General features: G+C 35.9%; 1 protein-coding gene across 1 annotated transcript in view; it reads right to left on the minus strand.

Annotated features, from left to right (window-relative positions):
* Positions 1 to 17,427, minus strand: part of prrt4b (proline rich transmembrane protein 4b) — a 30,652-nt gene that overhangs the window by 8,967 nt on the left and 4,258 nt on the right. Inside the window, exons 2-3 of the mRNA XM_087248169.1 lie at positions 12,702 to 13,728; positions 5,189 to 5,302 (exon numbers count right to left, since the gene is read on the minus strand). Coding sequence (XP_087104295.1) covers positions 5,189 to 5,302; positions 12,702 to 13,632 — 1,045 coding nt within the window. The 5' untranslated portion in view covers positions 13,633 to 13,728. The remainder of the gene's footprint in view (positions 1 to 5,188; positions 5,303 to 12,701; positions 13,729 to 17,427) is intronic.

A 17,427-nucleotide genomic window follows, 5' to 3' on the forward strand; every position in this document is an offset into this window, starting at 1 on the left:
TTCTTTTCAAAATAACTGTCTGAAGGAATGTTCACTGCTGATTTTTGTTGTTCATTCATGAAAAACATCCATTCTTAGTTTGTCTCATTTAAGAAGCATTAGCAGAACCAATTTCCGTGTTAATCCTACAAAAGCATTCACATGCAAATTGTTAAACTGAATTGGATGGAAGACGCACATACAAAAAGGTTTTAATGAATGATTTATACAGAAATTTGTTCTGGCTACTTTTTATGAATAACATCTAATGAGATTTGCATTTGAGGAAATTTTAATGTATACATTATATTTTTCATACGTCTATATTTTTCAGCAAGGACTCGTTAAATAGATTAAAAATATATAAGCTTTTAAAGTACATATATTGAAAAAATCATCAGTATTGTTTTATTTTTTGGTGAAAAAAAATCAGCATAATGTTTACTAAAGAATAACGTGAATTTATATATATATATATATATATATATATATATATATATATATATATATATATATATATATATATATATATATATATATATATATATATATATATATATACATACACACACACATATATATAATAATTTACTTCTTCATTTGTTCGTTCATTTTCTTTTTGCTTAGTCCTTTTATTAATCAGGGGTTGCTACAGCAGGGGAATCCATACACTCTCATTCACACACATACACCACAGAAAATTTCGTTTACCCAATTCACCTATAGTACATGTCTTTGGACTTATAGTGGGAAACCCACGCGAACATGAGGAGAACATGCAAACTCCATACAGAAATGCTAACTGACCCAGCCGAGGTTCAAACTAGCAACCTTCTTGCTGATATATATATATATATATATATATATATATATATATATATATATATATATATATATATATATATATATATATATATTTATAGATATATTTTTTTATATCTTAATATAAATAAACTACCTCAAATACAGTCTTGCACACATGTATTTATATACACATAATTGTTATACATAAAATACACAAATTATGTAAATACAAAGTATGTTGCATGCGATTTAATGCAGTTAAATGCAATTAATCATTGCACAGCTCTAATAGTAAAATGTTAATTACACCAATTTCGTATTTATAAAGATTCATTTTTAAGTCTGTAAAGTTGCTCATGAATAAATAAGATTACATTTTAATATATGAATATGACTGATTTCAGTGTCAGTGCTTAAGAAAATGTGCGTAAAATACATGAATATGAAATAATGTAGCATATTTTTCTATTTGTTTAAATAATTTTGAAAACCGCACAAAACTGCCCGACTGCATCAGAAGAATATTTATTTCAGCCCATTGTCTGTAATTTAAAAAAGGACAAAAACAATGGGCAAAAAATAAATACAATCCTGTTAGACACAGTGGTTTAAGCAGGTTGGTTTAATATTTCCTACTCTCCCTCAAATAACAATCTAACTCAAGCCATCTTTCATGTCATCCAGATATCATTATAGCAGGTGTCCAGCGGTCTTGATGTGCATAATCAGCATTTGATTAACTAAGGGTTTGTTTTGCGGTGTGTCATGGGGAGAATGTGATATGGGCAGACGCAGGAAGAGCACAGCCACTGATAAGAGGGTTTGTTGTGGCAGGAGCCTCACACGTTCCTGCCTCTTCATTTCCTTTCACCCATTTGTGCCCTCCACCCTTTGGGCTGTGGAAAATATGACCAGCGCCTGGATTCAGTCCAGGAATCAATCAAATCTCAATGAGCTGATCCCTGTTACACTGGACGACGCTCAATTTGTGAGCACGATCGGTCACAGAAAAATGCCTTTAGAGGACGGTGGCATGTAAACACCAGTGGAATTAAAGCAGAGTTTCACATTGTCAGCCCATGGGGTTTCCATAATGATGTTGTTGTGGGTAAGCGTTGTAATAGTACTGGACTGAAATTCAGCAGGGGACAGGAAGCAAACCACTGCACTGATCTGCATGGGGTTAATGGCACATCATACAGTAGGCAGGGTCTGTTGTTGATGGTGCCACCTTGGGTGAGTCTAGACCGATGTCTAGACTGACTTTTCACAAATGCTATCTCCGATGCAGAGGTGCTTTGCACTTCATTAGCATATACTGATGCATCTTAGCTGATCAAAACACCTAGGATGGACATTAATTCTGGCTGTAAACAGGGCCTTAATGCCTTCCACACATCAGGAACCATCAAATATTTTACGATCAGGACATGATCCAATAACATTAAATCCATCCACTTAATTAGCAAAACAATGCCATGCTATTATGCCATTGCAAGTAGTACTGATTCAGATTTTATCTGTCCTTTCTCACTTTCAATTTCTCCCCTCTCTAATAATGGATGAGTGGACAGCAGGGTAGGACGATCCCATTCATATTGATGAGGTCCATATATGCTGACTTAAAGAGGAGGGCAGTGAAGGAGACATGAAGGATACCATCTGATCCACCTCTGCCCTGCAGGATATTCAATTTTCAAGTGAGACCAAAGTGTGTGCCAGTTTCTGCAACCTTTTGCATCTTTAATTTGAGATACGGCAGCTGCAGTTTTGTGGGTCGGATCTCTGCTTGCAGTTTACTTTATGAGCCTATAAACACACAGATATTCTCACAACCTGGTTCTTGGATCGTCATGGCATATTTTGTCCATCTATTAATGGAATTTAGGTTAGCCTATTGAATGCAGCGGGGAGAAAGTAGGTTAGAAGCTGGGTCTAAGATGTACCTCTTGAGCAACAGGGAAGGTGACGTAAATTGGCACATTTAACACCATATGTTGATAGATCTACTGAGACATGTTGCGTAACTCAACTCTCGGTCAGTTTAGCTGTCGGTCTGTTTGTAGGAGGCGCCAGCTACGAGATTAAAGTGTTCCTATAACTAGTTCCTCCTCCCTCTGGAAGCAATTACAGGCAGGTACCAGACTGTTGGATGAGGGGCATTCGGCCATATCATACAAATCAGGAGGAAAAGGAGGAGGAAGAGTAGAAAGAGGATTTAATTTATCACAGAAGGAACCAGAACTGTTAAATTGCGTTCACACTTTCAGGGACCTTGTGGTTGCATAGATAATATTTATAAGTGATATTTATTGACATTAAATGAGTTTCTTGCTGCTAAAATTAACATTGTGTAGTGGAAACATTACTTACAAATGGCAAAATCCCTAATACTTAATAAAAGCTTGTGGAGAAGCTGAGAGAGAATCAAAAGCTCACATTGACTGTTGCTCATAAAAGTCAATCTTCATTTACATAAATATGAAAGATTCTCAATTTTGTTCCATCATGGACATGCCCATATCCAGTCCCCAATGGTCGCTGTTTAGCCAGAAATCGCTACAACTCCATTAAAATGAATGGAATCTTTACACATTGTTGCTACATGTCACTGTTTTTTTTTATTTTACACAAAAAAAAAAATTGATATTTACATGTCTCATTTAAACCCCAAAGCAAAAAATTATACATCGTGTAGTGTGAGTACTACTGAATATACTTTACAATGCTTAGGGGCTGGATACTTTTATTAAATAATTAAATGCATGTCCACTCTCTGTTAAATGCATTCTAAAAGTTGTTTTGTAAAAAATAAAATTAAAAAAGAGCTCCAATGTCAATTACAATAGCACGGTTTGAAGCCAAGAGAGCAATTTTACTCACACTCGACTTCTATATACCTGTCAACCCCACAATTTTTTCCAGGATTCTCCCATATTTTACAATTCTTTCCCGCTATCATCCTATTAAGGTATTTTCATGCATTTCTCCCGTATTTTTAATCTATATTAAGGGTGGCAATAACCATTAAAGAGGCAATCCTCTTTATATGCAACCCATACCACCGAACCACCAGGGGATGCACCTTGCTCTTAAATGTGAATCTGTTCTTGGCTTTCATTTTATTTAGGCGTGAAAACACTTAAAATGGTGGGATTCCCTTTCTTTCCATAGCAATACTCAAAACAGTCAGTTCATGTAGGGATGCGTGACTGTCAGACGTGCTCTGTAGTGATATTTCCCGAACGGATTCTGTACATGCGTTTTGAAGCGAAGCGAATGTGGACACTCTGGGTTTTGGGTGTGTTTGAACAGACATATGCACATTATATAATAATGTCGTTCTAGGTGGGTTTTCATTTGAACACAACAAATGTTATCTTAAATAAGCATAAAAAGTAAGAAAAGCAATCAAATGCTTTCATTAAAATGTTACATTGTGTGCATTTTTTAAAGTGACACCTCTGTTATTTTATTTAATCAAACGAAAAATGTAAATGAGAGATTCACTCATTGCTGTTACTCAGGTTTAAATTACACAGTGAAGAAAAGGTTAATGTGATTTGAATAATAGCTATAATTTTTTATATGCTAAACTATTGAATTTATTTGGAGCTTTTAAATCTATGTTATTTTTTCTATCCTATGTAAATAATAACAATAATAAACACTTATTACTGACCGTTTAAACTTTTTATTTACAATAAAACAGCTCCAGATGGACATCTTTATTAATTTTGGGATATCCCTTATTTGTTGACAGGTATGCTTCCATTAGCTGGCCTCAATTATTCATATTCCCATAATACTCCATTCCATCTGGGTCACAATACCAGTGTAACAGTTTCTGTGTTCTACTCACAATCTACTCACAATCTCCAGCATCTTAAGATCAGGAAAGTTAGTTTTACTTGCATTACTTGCACTAATCCTTGCTAAACCTTACTCCCATATATGTCAAGGCATAAATAGAAGCCGTATTCACAAAACTCAGTGGAATGTTAACCAACACATTCGGCATGGGAGGTAGGTGCACTTAATGCAGTTTAAGACAGCAGCCTCCAACATCAGTTGCTAGTAACCCTAAACCTTACTCCCATCTGCGTCATGGCACCAATTAAACTTCTTTGTGAGCTTATGCTTAAGCTGATGTCTTTGTGGGGGTTTTACCATTAAGTCTAATGTTTATAATAATTTAAGTATTAAATTTTATGTAAACTAATTTCCTTCATTAATTATTAAATTAAATCCGGAGGCTTGTATGTGGTGCTATTTACACAAGTTGATGGTCTCTCCATTATACTCGTCTCGAAAAGGGTTTCAAGTCTCAAGATATCAATCGGGTGTAATTATTACAGGTGTAGATTACATAGAGGCTTGAATTTCATCAGAGCATTTTAATTACCTGTGTTCCTGAGAGTCGTGAAGCTAGCTGATGTTGTCAGTTCATCGTGTCGCTTTTGTGTTGTCAGATCAGCATTCTTCGCAGTGTCCTTATCGCCTTCCTCCCATGCAAAGCCTGATGGGAAAACAGAGCATACAAGGCTGAGAATGAAAGTTATGACTGAAAGAGCTGAAAAACAAGAACATTTCCTAACCCAGTTATGTCAAACAGATTTCTGCAGTATTCCGGGCCAGACATCAGTGGCATTAGAGTTGGCATATCATTGTGCAATTATGAAGACTTGACTTTCATGTTTGAATGCGCACAGCCAACTCCACTGTGACAGAATTTCATTACAAATCAGAAACAGAAACCTTATCTTTGTGACCAAGCAGGATTATTAAACTAATCTGAAAAACTTTTCCATGAGAAAAAACTGGGTTGTGCTTTAAACCCTTACACACCTTACCAAGACTGAAAATGGACTTGACACAATGAGGCCAGAGTGTTTAATATCTGGTCAACGGTCAAAGCTTTCCACAGATCCTAATGAAATAGCTTGTTCTATTAAGTGCCATCATGCCTCAGTGTTTGCTACATTCTTTCTTAATAGACCTTGAGGTGGATTATTTACATTCCCAAATGAGTAGCTATGCAGACATTTGGACATACTTGTCTATATGGACTCTGTGTATGGATGTGCAGCTTCGGTGTGTATCCTACAGTAAGCTGAGGGTATAAACCTTTCATTGCATCTACAGAAAAAGAAACCAAATGACGATCAGAGTGACTCTCTTTCATTGTAACTGCATAAGATCTGCATGATCCTGGTTCTTTCTGTGTATTTTCAGCATGCTTGTTTCTGGACTGATCACAGCAGATCTTCATTGTAGTGCTGAAACAGTCTCTCATTAGCATGAATAATGAGCTATGCACCAAACCAAGCAGGAAGTCTACAGAAGGACAATGTGTGTGTGCGTGTTTGTGCTCATCTCTACTCATCCTCTCTTGGCAGGAGTTCACTCAAGCAAACCATCAAGCATCGCTTGGTCACCACTTGATTTCATCATTGTCTGTGAGAGAAAAATACAGGTCTGTCTATCTATTGAGCCAGGCAGCCAGCCTTCCATATATATCCTTTATCTATCCATTCATCTGTATCTTAATGCCTTCATCCTATTTGTATCTATCCACATGTATCCATCCATACATACCTATCCATCCACATAGATCCACAAATCAACAAAATATACTCTCATCTGCATTCATCTTATCCATGCAAGCCACTACATTCATCTGTATCTATCGATATAAGCCCATATAGGATGGGTATAAAGTAACTAAGCATTAAAAATGGGTAAAAATAATAACGATGCCTGTATTAATGACAAAATATGAAATTATATTTACTGTCATACTGTTTTTTATTATGACTTCAGTGATAGTACAAGTTCTACATAGCCATTAAATATTGGTGTAATATTTTATCACCCACCCTGTTTGTCCATCCATACAAATCCATCTGTATTTATTAACATACATTTTACTATCTATCCAAGTCCTTCCTCACCTACATCTATCTATTTATACCATCCATAATTATTCATATCTGTCTATATACATCTACCTTTATTCATTCCTCTAATCCATAACATCAATCTTATCTATCTATTTGCTGTAAACAGTCATATGCAAAAAGCACAGTGACCCTAGATCTACCAAGGAACTCATGCTCAGTTCATCTTTCCATCTATACCCATTTATCGATGTCCATCCATACTTCTTCATCTGCATCCAACCCTTTTTAACCATTTATATCTACTCATCTATAGCCATCCATATTTGTCCATCCATCTACAGTCAACATTTGAAGTGCATCAAAAAAGTTCAATAATGACACTAATGAGTGTTGTTGAATAGTTTGAGGACAACTTTAATGAAAGGTTTTGATGCACTTTAAATGTTGATTAGTGCACATGCATCCATATCTACTCATCTATGCACATTAATCCACATCCAATCACTTTTCATCTATATTTGTCCATCTACATTTAACCAATACTAAATCTATATGCAACCATTGAGCATTTATCTATAGAAATCATATTTAACCATCCATCTTTATCCTTCCTTATATATATATATATATATATATATATATATATATATATATATGCATTTTTAACCATTCATTTTTATTGATTTTTAGCCACAAAAACAGCTTGAGTTATGATGATTGATGTTACAAACTGTTATTTTCTTCAAATTTTATTAATATTCTTTTGAAGATGAAGTAATTTGACCATTTTTGTTTGCTGTTTGTTATTCCTAGTCATTTCCAAAGGCAAATGAATTGGAAGTCTAAAAAAAATTTACAAAAAAGAGCTTACTTCTGTATAGTAAAAGAAGGTTAATATAATACATCTATATTCAATCATTGACATCCATAATTAAGTTGTCCGTCAACATCTATCCACAATCTATACCTAATCCATCCATATGTATATATTATCTACCATGTGTATCCATGCATCCATCCCTTCACATTTAATGTAGAAATATAGTATTGTAATTTGATGCAATATTTATTTTACAGTAGTATATTTAAGAATGAAATTTATTATGATTATTAGCTGTAGTGTCATTAGCAGTAGTAATAATTATCACCAGTAAATCAGTCTATCTTGTCTGTCTCTATACGAGTGATTTAAAGATTCAGACTCTTCCACCAGCTGTGTTCAAATGAAGCGTCAAACGTCCACTATCACTCTCTACCAGAGCCACAGATCCTCATTAGATGATAAGAAATGTTCTCTCAGTGCTAGTTATTCATCTAAGCAACCCTCTTTACCTTCATCCTCCACCCCTCCTCCTCCTCTTTCCCTGCACTCCATTAATAAAGATGGAATTAGATCAGAATTTGTAATTTTGACCCCTGCACAGTGTGACATATATCACATAATCTCTCTCATGAGGCCGAATGTGTATGTGAGTGACTGAGTGTGTGTTTGTCTGGGAGATTTTCAACACAATTCAGTGTGTTCAAGAGAAAACAAATATCCCCATCTGAATTTCATTAAAACAGGATTTTAGGGGCAACATCAGCACACGTTTACCCTCTATTTGGATTCAGTAATGGCAGTAATGAGCTGGCTAGTCTAGACATTTTGAATCATAGGGCTAACCACTATTAAAGTTAGAGTAAGGTAAATCCTTCTAGGCTATTGTTGTGTGTGCTCTGTCCGTTCTACCCAAATCACAGCTGGCAATATACTACACTACACATTTTAGCTGTGTTGCCGTGACAACAATCAAGCTGTAACCAGCCTGAGAGCCATAACCTTGACAGCTGTTTAGTTGATGATCTGATACGCTACTGAAATAACTAGCATGTCAACAATCACAAAGTGAAATGATTATTTGGTTGACCAAGAACGTCCTTCACTCAAACCATGTTTGTTAGTGGAATCTGCATTGCTTTCTTGATCAGCATTTATTGTTTTTAAAGTGATGTGAAGATGATTTGTGTTTTGGTAGATAATAGGTGGAGGCCACTTTACAGCTAAAGTCTATATACTCAAGGTTTTTTTTTTATTTCTCATAAGCAAATGGTTCTCACAAAAGAAAATTGCTAGGTAAGTTTTACCTAACCCACCCCATTTCATTCTATTAAAATATTTGTTTCACAATAAAATGCTAAAACTGTAAATTGTTAAAACTGTAATAAAATGATTTTTAGACAATTTAAACTCATTTAAATTAAATGCATATACATTAATTCATATTTTTACTTATACTTTGCATTTGTAAAGTGCATTGATTATACGAATGACATATGATACATGAAGTTTTACTGTAACACACACAGTAGCATTAGTGTAATTATATTGCAAAGTATTACTGTTATCAGAACAAGATGTTTTATTTTATATGGGATGGTAATAGTAAATAAATCTCAGAAAGAACCAAAAAATCTTAAAAACTTGAATGGCAATCAGTCAAATTGTTTCTATTTTCATTTTACAGTGTTATCTATAGTATACTATATACTGTGGTAGTAAAAACAACAAGTTTCCACTTTTTAAGCTTTTACATTTAAACTTTAACCAAAAAAATGTGTGTGTCTCATGACGCAGACTTTTTTCATGTACCATACAGTCTGATATGCTTGTTTCCTCTATCTCTATTTCATCACTCCGCTCTTTACAGTGTGTTGTTCAGCTCTTTCCCAGTCTACCATCCTCCTCCTCCTCTCGGTGTGGTAATTGACCTTGCTCTGAGCTCCAGTGTGTTTCTGAGGTGGGGGATTTGCAATTTGTGGCTGCCTGCACCTCCAGAAGACAAGGTGACCCAAACATTAGTCAATAATTTGCTGTTTCTCACACACTCGCATGCGTTGCAAAGTCGCAGTGCATGCTCTTTAGAGTCAGTGCCATGTTACTATATGTCCTTTTACAGGCACATAGAAATCTTATTTGATCAAGTTGTTGCTAAATTGACTCCATTTAAAACGTATCACAATAAATTTTTGATGAGGTCCAGTTAACGCATGATAATGCAACTAAAATTAAGTACTTAGTAGCAACTGTCTTAACAATGTACAAACTCTGTCAGAAAAAGAGACATACGGATGAATAGGGAAGTACCCTTTCAAAAGATACAGTACATGTCTGTTTTTACCTTAAAGGTACATATATTAGTATTAGTAGTATTAGCAAAGTATAAGTATAGTATTAGTACTTAATTTCTAGACACTAAAATGTACCTTTAAGAAAACAATATGGACCTTTTAGGTAAAAAAATTTACCTGTGTAATGAGGCCAACGTTAAGTGTAATTTCTTAAATGCTTTAAAATAGCTTTCTTCTAATGCATGTCAGCAAAAAAATTTTATAGATTGGCGTAAAATTTAAATATGCTGTGCTAAATACAGTATGAACACTGCACAAAATGTACTTTTTGTAATCTGTTGAAACCTTTTTCTTTAAATTTTTGTTCATTTTCTGAACTATTTTAATGATTGAAATAAATAGGTAAACAAAAAATATTGTCTAATGAAATTATTAGGTTTGCATAATTTAAGAATATATATATATTTATATTTTTTTTACATTTTGAAATATTAAGCTTAAAAGTTTAAATATAAAATTGAATTTTGTTTATTCTGTTAAAATGCAGATTTTGGGCTTTATTTTGACGGTCCATGCGCAGAGCACAAAACGCAGGGAGCAAACGCATTCAGGGCGTGTCTAAAAGGGTTGAGTTTATTTTTTTAACGAGTTATAGGTGTGTTTTGAGAATAAACCAATTAGAGTCTCATCTCCCATTCCCCTTAAGAGCCAGCTGCGTTGCGCCAAGCGCATTTGCTATTTACAGGACGTAAAGTAAGTCTAAGTGGAAAAACTGAGCACTTCACAAGCAAACAGTTAACAGTTTTTTTAACAGAAAACAGTTAAACAGAGCATCTACTGCGTGAGAATGAGAGATAATGGATCTACTTTCACTTTCGCTCTTGGATAGGGAAACCTTTACGCACAGACATCAATTAGTCTATAAATAATTAATTGCGTTTGTTAAGTGCAAATATTCGTTTCAAAACTATTTCTAAATTCAGTTCTAATTTCCAGCAAACGAATAAATGAACAATATTAACGAAGTGTGCTCAAAAAAATGAGTTATATCCTAAAACACATGCTGTGCCCCATATGGTCTAAAACCTGCAGGTGAGCAAATCTAAGCTTGTTTTTAATAAAACAAATATAAATATGGATATAATAAATAATACTGCTAATAATAATAACATTATACAAAAGCTAATTGTTATGAATGAACTGAAAAAGCCTCCCGAGATGAAGAAGACATAAAAGCAGTGATTTTTCATATTTATGTAGGCTAGAAAATAATATGTTTTGTAATATTTTAATCCTTTATATTTATATCCTATATCTATTCTTATTATATCCTATATATATCCTTAATATTTAATTTTTTTCATATGTAAAGATATTTGCCTATTGCTCTCTTGTGCGTATTAAGCAGTGTGTAAGCAAGGCGCAACTCTGCGCTTGAGTTTAGACTGGGTTTGTTTTGGTCTAATGAAAAATCTATTTTAGTTTCTCAAAATAGCAACGCGCCAGCAGTGCACCTCAGAACGCCTTCCTTTTTAGACCAGAACACGTGCATGTATTACTTGACTAAGTGTGAAGCGCTACATTTGAATTATTCATTTGGAATACACCAAATTCAATGACATTGTGTGTCTTACAACCAATTCCATTCTTGTGATTAAATTCCTCAATTCTGTCTGCTGTTTCCACATATATAAACCCTTGATACAATCAAAATTCTTTCCGGACCTCCAGATTTGCGGCATGTCACTGTTTGACGGTACTGCAATAAATCTCAGCGATAAACCAGGTGCCGTGGTTGGTAACAGCTTTCAATGCCCCATATCTATTCCTCAGCACTTCCGCCATCTGAAAAGATTCCACAAGTTTGGACGAAAAGGAAAGGAACAGAAGGCAAGGAAAAACATGTCTCCGGGAGCCAAGATAGCTTGAAAGAAAACATAAGACTGAAGAGCTAAATGAGACTTATGGCTGGGAAAAAAAAAACAGACATGCCCAGTAAACGTCAGGAGAGGCCTATTACTGCGATTGAGGATAGATAGAGTGAATTGAGAAAAGGAGACTAAATGTTGAGAGAGGCATGCTCAGCATCTGTGAACAGGCGGTGCGGAAAAGCATCGTCCCAGAGGATTCACTGGCTCTGCTGACTTTGCCATTGGAATACTGATCATATACCGCCCAACTGGCTACTTCTCTAGTGCAAATCCCATGCTTACTGTACACACTCTGTCTGTTCCACTGCTCCCTTAGCTGTAGATATCAAACACAGCCTTGTCAATACTGGATAGCATGCTTAGCTAGCTAACATGCACCACTGCTAAGTGTGTGGCATAGATATCTGGAGAGTTTGGTTGTGTGATCAGCTTAGAAGTCTATATTGATTCTTCTGGGTGGTATCTTGATCTTATATAGCTAGATCTTTTTTTTGATGATTTTAATGGTTCCAATCTTGGATGAAAATGGAGGATGGCAGCTATGATTTCAATAATCATGTGGTGTGTTTTGGAACAACCCAATGATAGCTTAAGCCACAAAATTCAGTGTTTTATGTAAATTTGTTATGATTATCAAAATTGAACCTATGTCTTACAGGCTAATGAATAGAAAGCAACCCTAATAGGGCAGAACCTGTTACACTCAGATGGATGACATTCCTTTCACTAAATATTGACAGCAGTTTGCATGTCTGAGGAACTCGGGGGCTATTAATCAATTCATCAGCCTCATTGATTACACTGCTAACCCTTCATTGGTAATCAATGATACCTTGGCAACTCATTTATTACAAATTTTCACCTTAAACAGAGGTTGAACAATAAGACCAATGAACAAAACCCTGCCTATTCATTAAAGGTCAAACTGTATCATCTCAAAATCATATGCATGGGTTGTAAGGATTAAACTTACCTCCTGCTGGCAGGGCGGCAGTGGAATCTGTGCCGAAACTTTCCCGAAACTTTCCCATTTCTGTTGGACTTGTGGTCTGCTCTACCCATGTAAATCCATCCAGAGTCTTCTCAGTGGGCTCAAAGGTTGTCCATTCTGGTTTTGAGGCTGTATTTGTTGTCTCCAGTGTGTTTTGTCCAGTGCTGACAGTGGTCAGATGATCAGTAGATACTTCCGGCTTTGGGTCTGCTGGTGTTACGAAATGTGTGGTTTGAAATGAAGTCTCTGTTAGTTCTGATGTTGTTGATGGAGTGTCTGTGGGTTCGATTTGGTCTGTGTAAGAGTTCATGGTTTCTGTAACCATACTCAATGTACCATTCTGAGTGATGCTGGTACTCTGAGCAGTGGATAGAGTGTATGTTTGTGGTCTAGTAATCTGAGGAGATGTTGTTTGTGGTGTTTTCGATGTACTTTGGCCAATATTGGGAGGCCAGAGATCAAGATCATAGCTATGATCGAGGATGGAAGGAGGTGGGTCAGAGCTTTGTAATTGTGGTTTGTTCCTGAGTAAGTGATCTGTTGGCAGTTTTGCTGATTTTAAAGGCAGCAGGGTGCCTATCTGGACAGTGCTGCTTTGAAGCTCCTCATTTGTGGTTGCAGTCGGCTGGTATTTCAGGGTGGTTAAGTCCTCTGAAGATAGAATATAGTCTTGTGTAGTTGCTTCTGGAAGGGTCAAGCTCACCTTTGTTCCCGCAGAATCTCTATTCCTGTTGAAAAAATTGAATGATCCCAAACCAAGTGATGGAGGTTTCCAGTTTGGCAAGTAGGGCAGCCCCCAACCTTTGGAGTCTGCCTTGGTTTGGGCTGTTGGTTTTGGCCCATTCCCACCGAAAAATCCATTGACTGAACTGAAGAGAGAGAACACCACAAGAGTCCTGTACAGAAGCAGCATTCTGCCCCTCTAATGTCGTCACGGGCCACTGCTCACATGGTGTCTGACTTCCAGAGGAATGCCCACCAGATGCGCCGGGCTTTGGCAGCAAATAACCTAAAGCAGAGACACAAAACACATGAAACATTATAGATGTTTTTTTCCATTGCACCTTTACAGTGTATGGACCAGTTCAAGTGTCAAATTAAGTAGTCTCATACCAACCCTACTTCCTTCTGTTGTCACAGAGGTGGCCTCAACTCCCCATTGACAGAGCAATTATAGAGGCAGGGCTCTTTAAGAATACTAATGGGAGACTAGAGGTTCCTTTGTGGCTGGGTATGTATATATGGGGGTGGTGTAGTAGGACGTATGGGGGCCCAGTTTCTTTGTGGAGCTGTGGGCTAATTTTGGAGTATAAAGCTGATGATGGCCTGTAGCCTCAGTGAGAGGAGGTGAATATGATGGAATTTCACTTGGAATGGAGTGAGACTTGGATGTTTTTTTTCTTTCTTTGCCACCCCCGCATCCCTCTCTCTCTCTCCGTCTCTCTTTTTCTCTCTCTCTCTCTCTTATGCAATTGATTTGTTCTCGAGACTGCAATAAACTCTCTACTCTCCCACTGGGAATAGCATTCGTTGTTTTTGGTCAGTAAATAGCAGGATAAGTATTTCGAAATTCTCTTTCATTTCCTTTCTTTCTGTAACCCAATTGTGTCTTATCCATCTCCTGATGCCATCCGTATCACAGAAATGGCCTCCCTCAGAGTCTTTTTAAAGGCTGAACTCCTTCTCATGGCTAAATGAGGTTTGCTTACTAGATTAGATCAACTAACTGGCTCAGGATAATGGGTTGAAAAGAGATGGATGGATTTCAGGTTAGTCTTTGTGAGAAAATGGAAAAAATCAGCTACAATCTATGGATGCACATCAACCTTTGTGATCATTTATTGATTATTGGTTCAAGGGTAATTAAACAATTAAGAGTCAAAATGCATCCAACCAACCCTTTCATGCCAGATTAAAGCCAGAATAGGTGATTGGCTATAACAAAAACTTTTTATGCTGGTTGAATGTTTCTTCACATCCTAATAGCAATTATTAAGTTAGGTAGTCTAAATATATTTTTGTATGATTTCTATCATAAATAGGAGGCATAGGAAAAAAAGACTTAAATGATCTGTAGCATTTATAGCTAGTTTGCAATTGCTAGCCTTTCCCACAATTCCCAAACATGACCCAAAACTGGTGCCAAAATCTAAAAAAGTGGTCACACTTTATTTTGATGGTCTGTTTGTTGAATTTAAGTTACATTGCATCTACATGCCAACTAATTCTCATTAGATTATTGGTAGACTGCTAGGTTGGGGTTAGGGTTAGTGTAAGTTGACATGTACTTGCAAAGTTTCTTATAGTCAGTTTAAATGTCCGTTTAGCAGCAGTAACAACAGATATTAAGCAGACAGTTAACTAATACTCAAATAGACCATCAAAATAAAGTGTTGCCAAAAAAAGATAACACCAAATTTACAAACATGAATACATTTTATAAAGAATTCTGGACAATCTGGAAAGCAAGTTTCCGGTGTCCTGACATTTTATCCTACCCATCAGATGCAACCAACACTACATTTGAATAGTTCTGAGGTTGGAGTTAGGGATTAGGTAGGTTAGGGCGATATTACAGCTTCATATCACACTACTCCACATTAAAATGTACTCTGGTAGCAAAATCTGATAGATTTTATACTGCGTCAACAAAATTTGCTACCTACTTTTTCAATGAGAGGTAGGACAGTCTGACAAGGTAGGACAAATCGACAGAACACCGGTCACATAATGATATATGCATTGGCGCAAATGGAGAGGGAGGAAGCGTAAGTTATACTGTTAATCAAAATGGCACTTATGCTTATTCTGAATGCTGAAAACTATACTAACATTGTTAAGCCAACATAAAAGTATGTCTTTATGTGACAAGAATCTTGCACTCAAGACTCTTTGCAGAGACTGTAGAGTAAAGGTAATGATATTGTACATATTTTCATTCAAGACTGTATTATCTAGAGCCATGGAAATGTATTAGCTTTTTAAAAGAAATGGTAAGTCAATCAACACAAAATTTTCATTGTTGATTATCCTTTTTGTAAGATGTTCAAATTTATTTGACGCGCAAACTCTCACAGTACTTTATGGGTGTTCTCTAGCTGTTAAGTCTACATTGGTTGTACACTTGTTATTTCGATGCCTCAAAAGATTGATTGAGTGCACTTCACCATGGCTTCAAACATCTCTACAAATGTCTGCTCCTTCAAAAAGAGGAAATCTTAAGGGTAGAGGTGGCCATTTCAGATACAACCATAGTAATTATGGTCATCACTAGTCATATGGTTTACTTGTTACCACACGCCACCTGTTCTGAGTGAACAGAGTCTTGTCTTCAACAACATCACCATTAAAAAGAGCATTACTACAAGCATGATTTATCAAACTATTTATCAGACGCTATACACTTTGCTTTCTCTGCCTACACGTTGTCTTTCACACCTTCTGAAACATTTTATTTCACAGGAACAGTTGTATCAGTGCTAAATGCCTCAGTAAGTCAGACCCCACAGGAGCTTGTTAAACAGCATCACAGACGCTGTTGTGTGGATCTGTCAGAGTCTGTGCCAAACCGGAAACCTAAATGACTGTATAGCGTCGAGCTTTACTATTACACCCCCCTTTCTTTTCTTCTTTCCCCGTCTCTATCCATTTCTTTCACCCTCTTTCCCTCTTTCATTGTCATTTTGTTCCACCAAGCGTGGCAAAGAAAGGGCCCGCCAGTGCAGGACGTAATTGCTCAAGCTGAAAAAGGGAAAAAGCCAGTTTTCAAAAGCTACTTCTGATTTAACATTACAAATTTGGTCCTCGTCTGAAATTTCTTCTTATTTGTTGAGTTTTTAAAGACATCCTTCACAACAAAGCCTCTGGATCACACAATCCTCCAAAGCAAAAACACAATTCTTACACTCATAATATGGTTCATTAAAATTTTCACAATTTTTATGTTAAAATTCTTTACTTCAATTTTTTGTTAACTGGTATAAAAGATCCAGAATTTGCATTGGATAAACACTAAAAGTATTAATAATAACAATACACTGAAAACCCAACAGTCCACTTTATCAAATAAAATGAGTGTAGTTAACTCAAGATTGACTGAAAGTTATCTCTACTTATTTGAAAAAGGTTTTGAACTCAGTGTTAAATTAGGATTGTTTTTTAACTTAAATGGTTTGTTGCAATTGGTTTTCTCAAATGGTTTGGGTTACCTTAAACTTTTTAAACAATATTGTTCATTCAATGTTACACCAATATACACTTAGCAGTAAATGAATGTGCAGTTTTTGACATTGAAATAATGTTCTTATGACTTTTACATTATACAAACCTGTTTATATTGACCACATATTTTATGCACATTTTAATAATATTATTGGAATTATATGGTTACCTAAATTGTATGATATTTATTTAGAATATGTTTTGATGACTTTTGGATAGCTTCAAGCTGTAACCAACCATTATTTATACACCTGATTTCTGATCCAATGTAAAACATTGAAAAACTATCAAAATAAGATAAAAATTCATGTCAACAAAGTTTGTGTTATTTTAACCTATTAAATACGTTAATCAGGTTTAACAATTTTTTAAGTAACACAAAGTTAACTTAGTGGCGTCATGGTGGCGCAGGGGGTAGTATGATCACCTCACAGCAAGAAGGTCGCTGGTTTGAGTCCCGGCTGGGTCACTCTGCATTTCTGTGTGG

The sequence above is a fragment of the Danio rerio genome, chromosome 4 (assembly GCF_052040795.2).
Source record: "Danio rerio strain M-AB ecotype USA chromosome 4, GRCz13ab, whole genome shotgun sequence".
Lineage (NCBI taxonomy): Eukaryota > Metazoa > Chordata > Actinopteri > Cypriniformes > Danionidae > Danio > Danio rerio.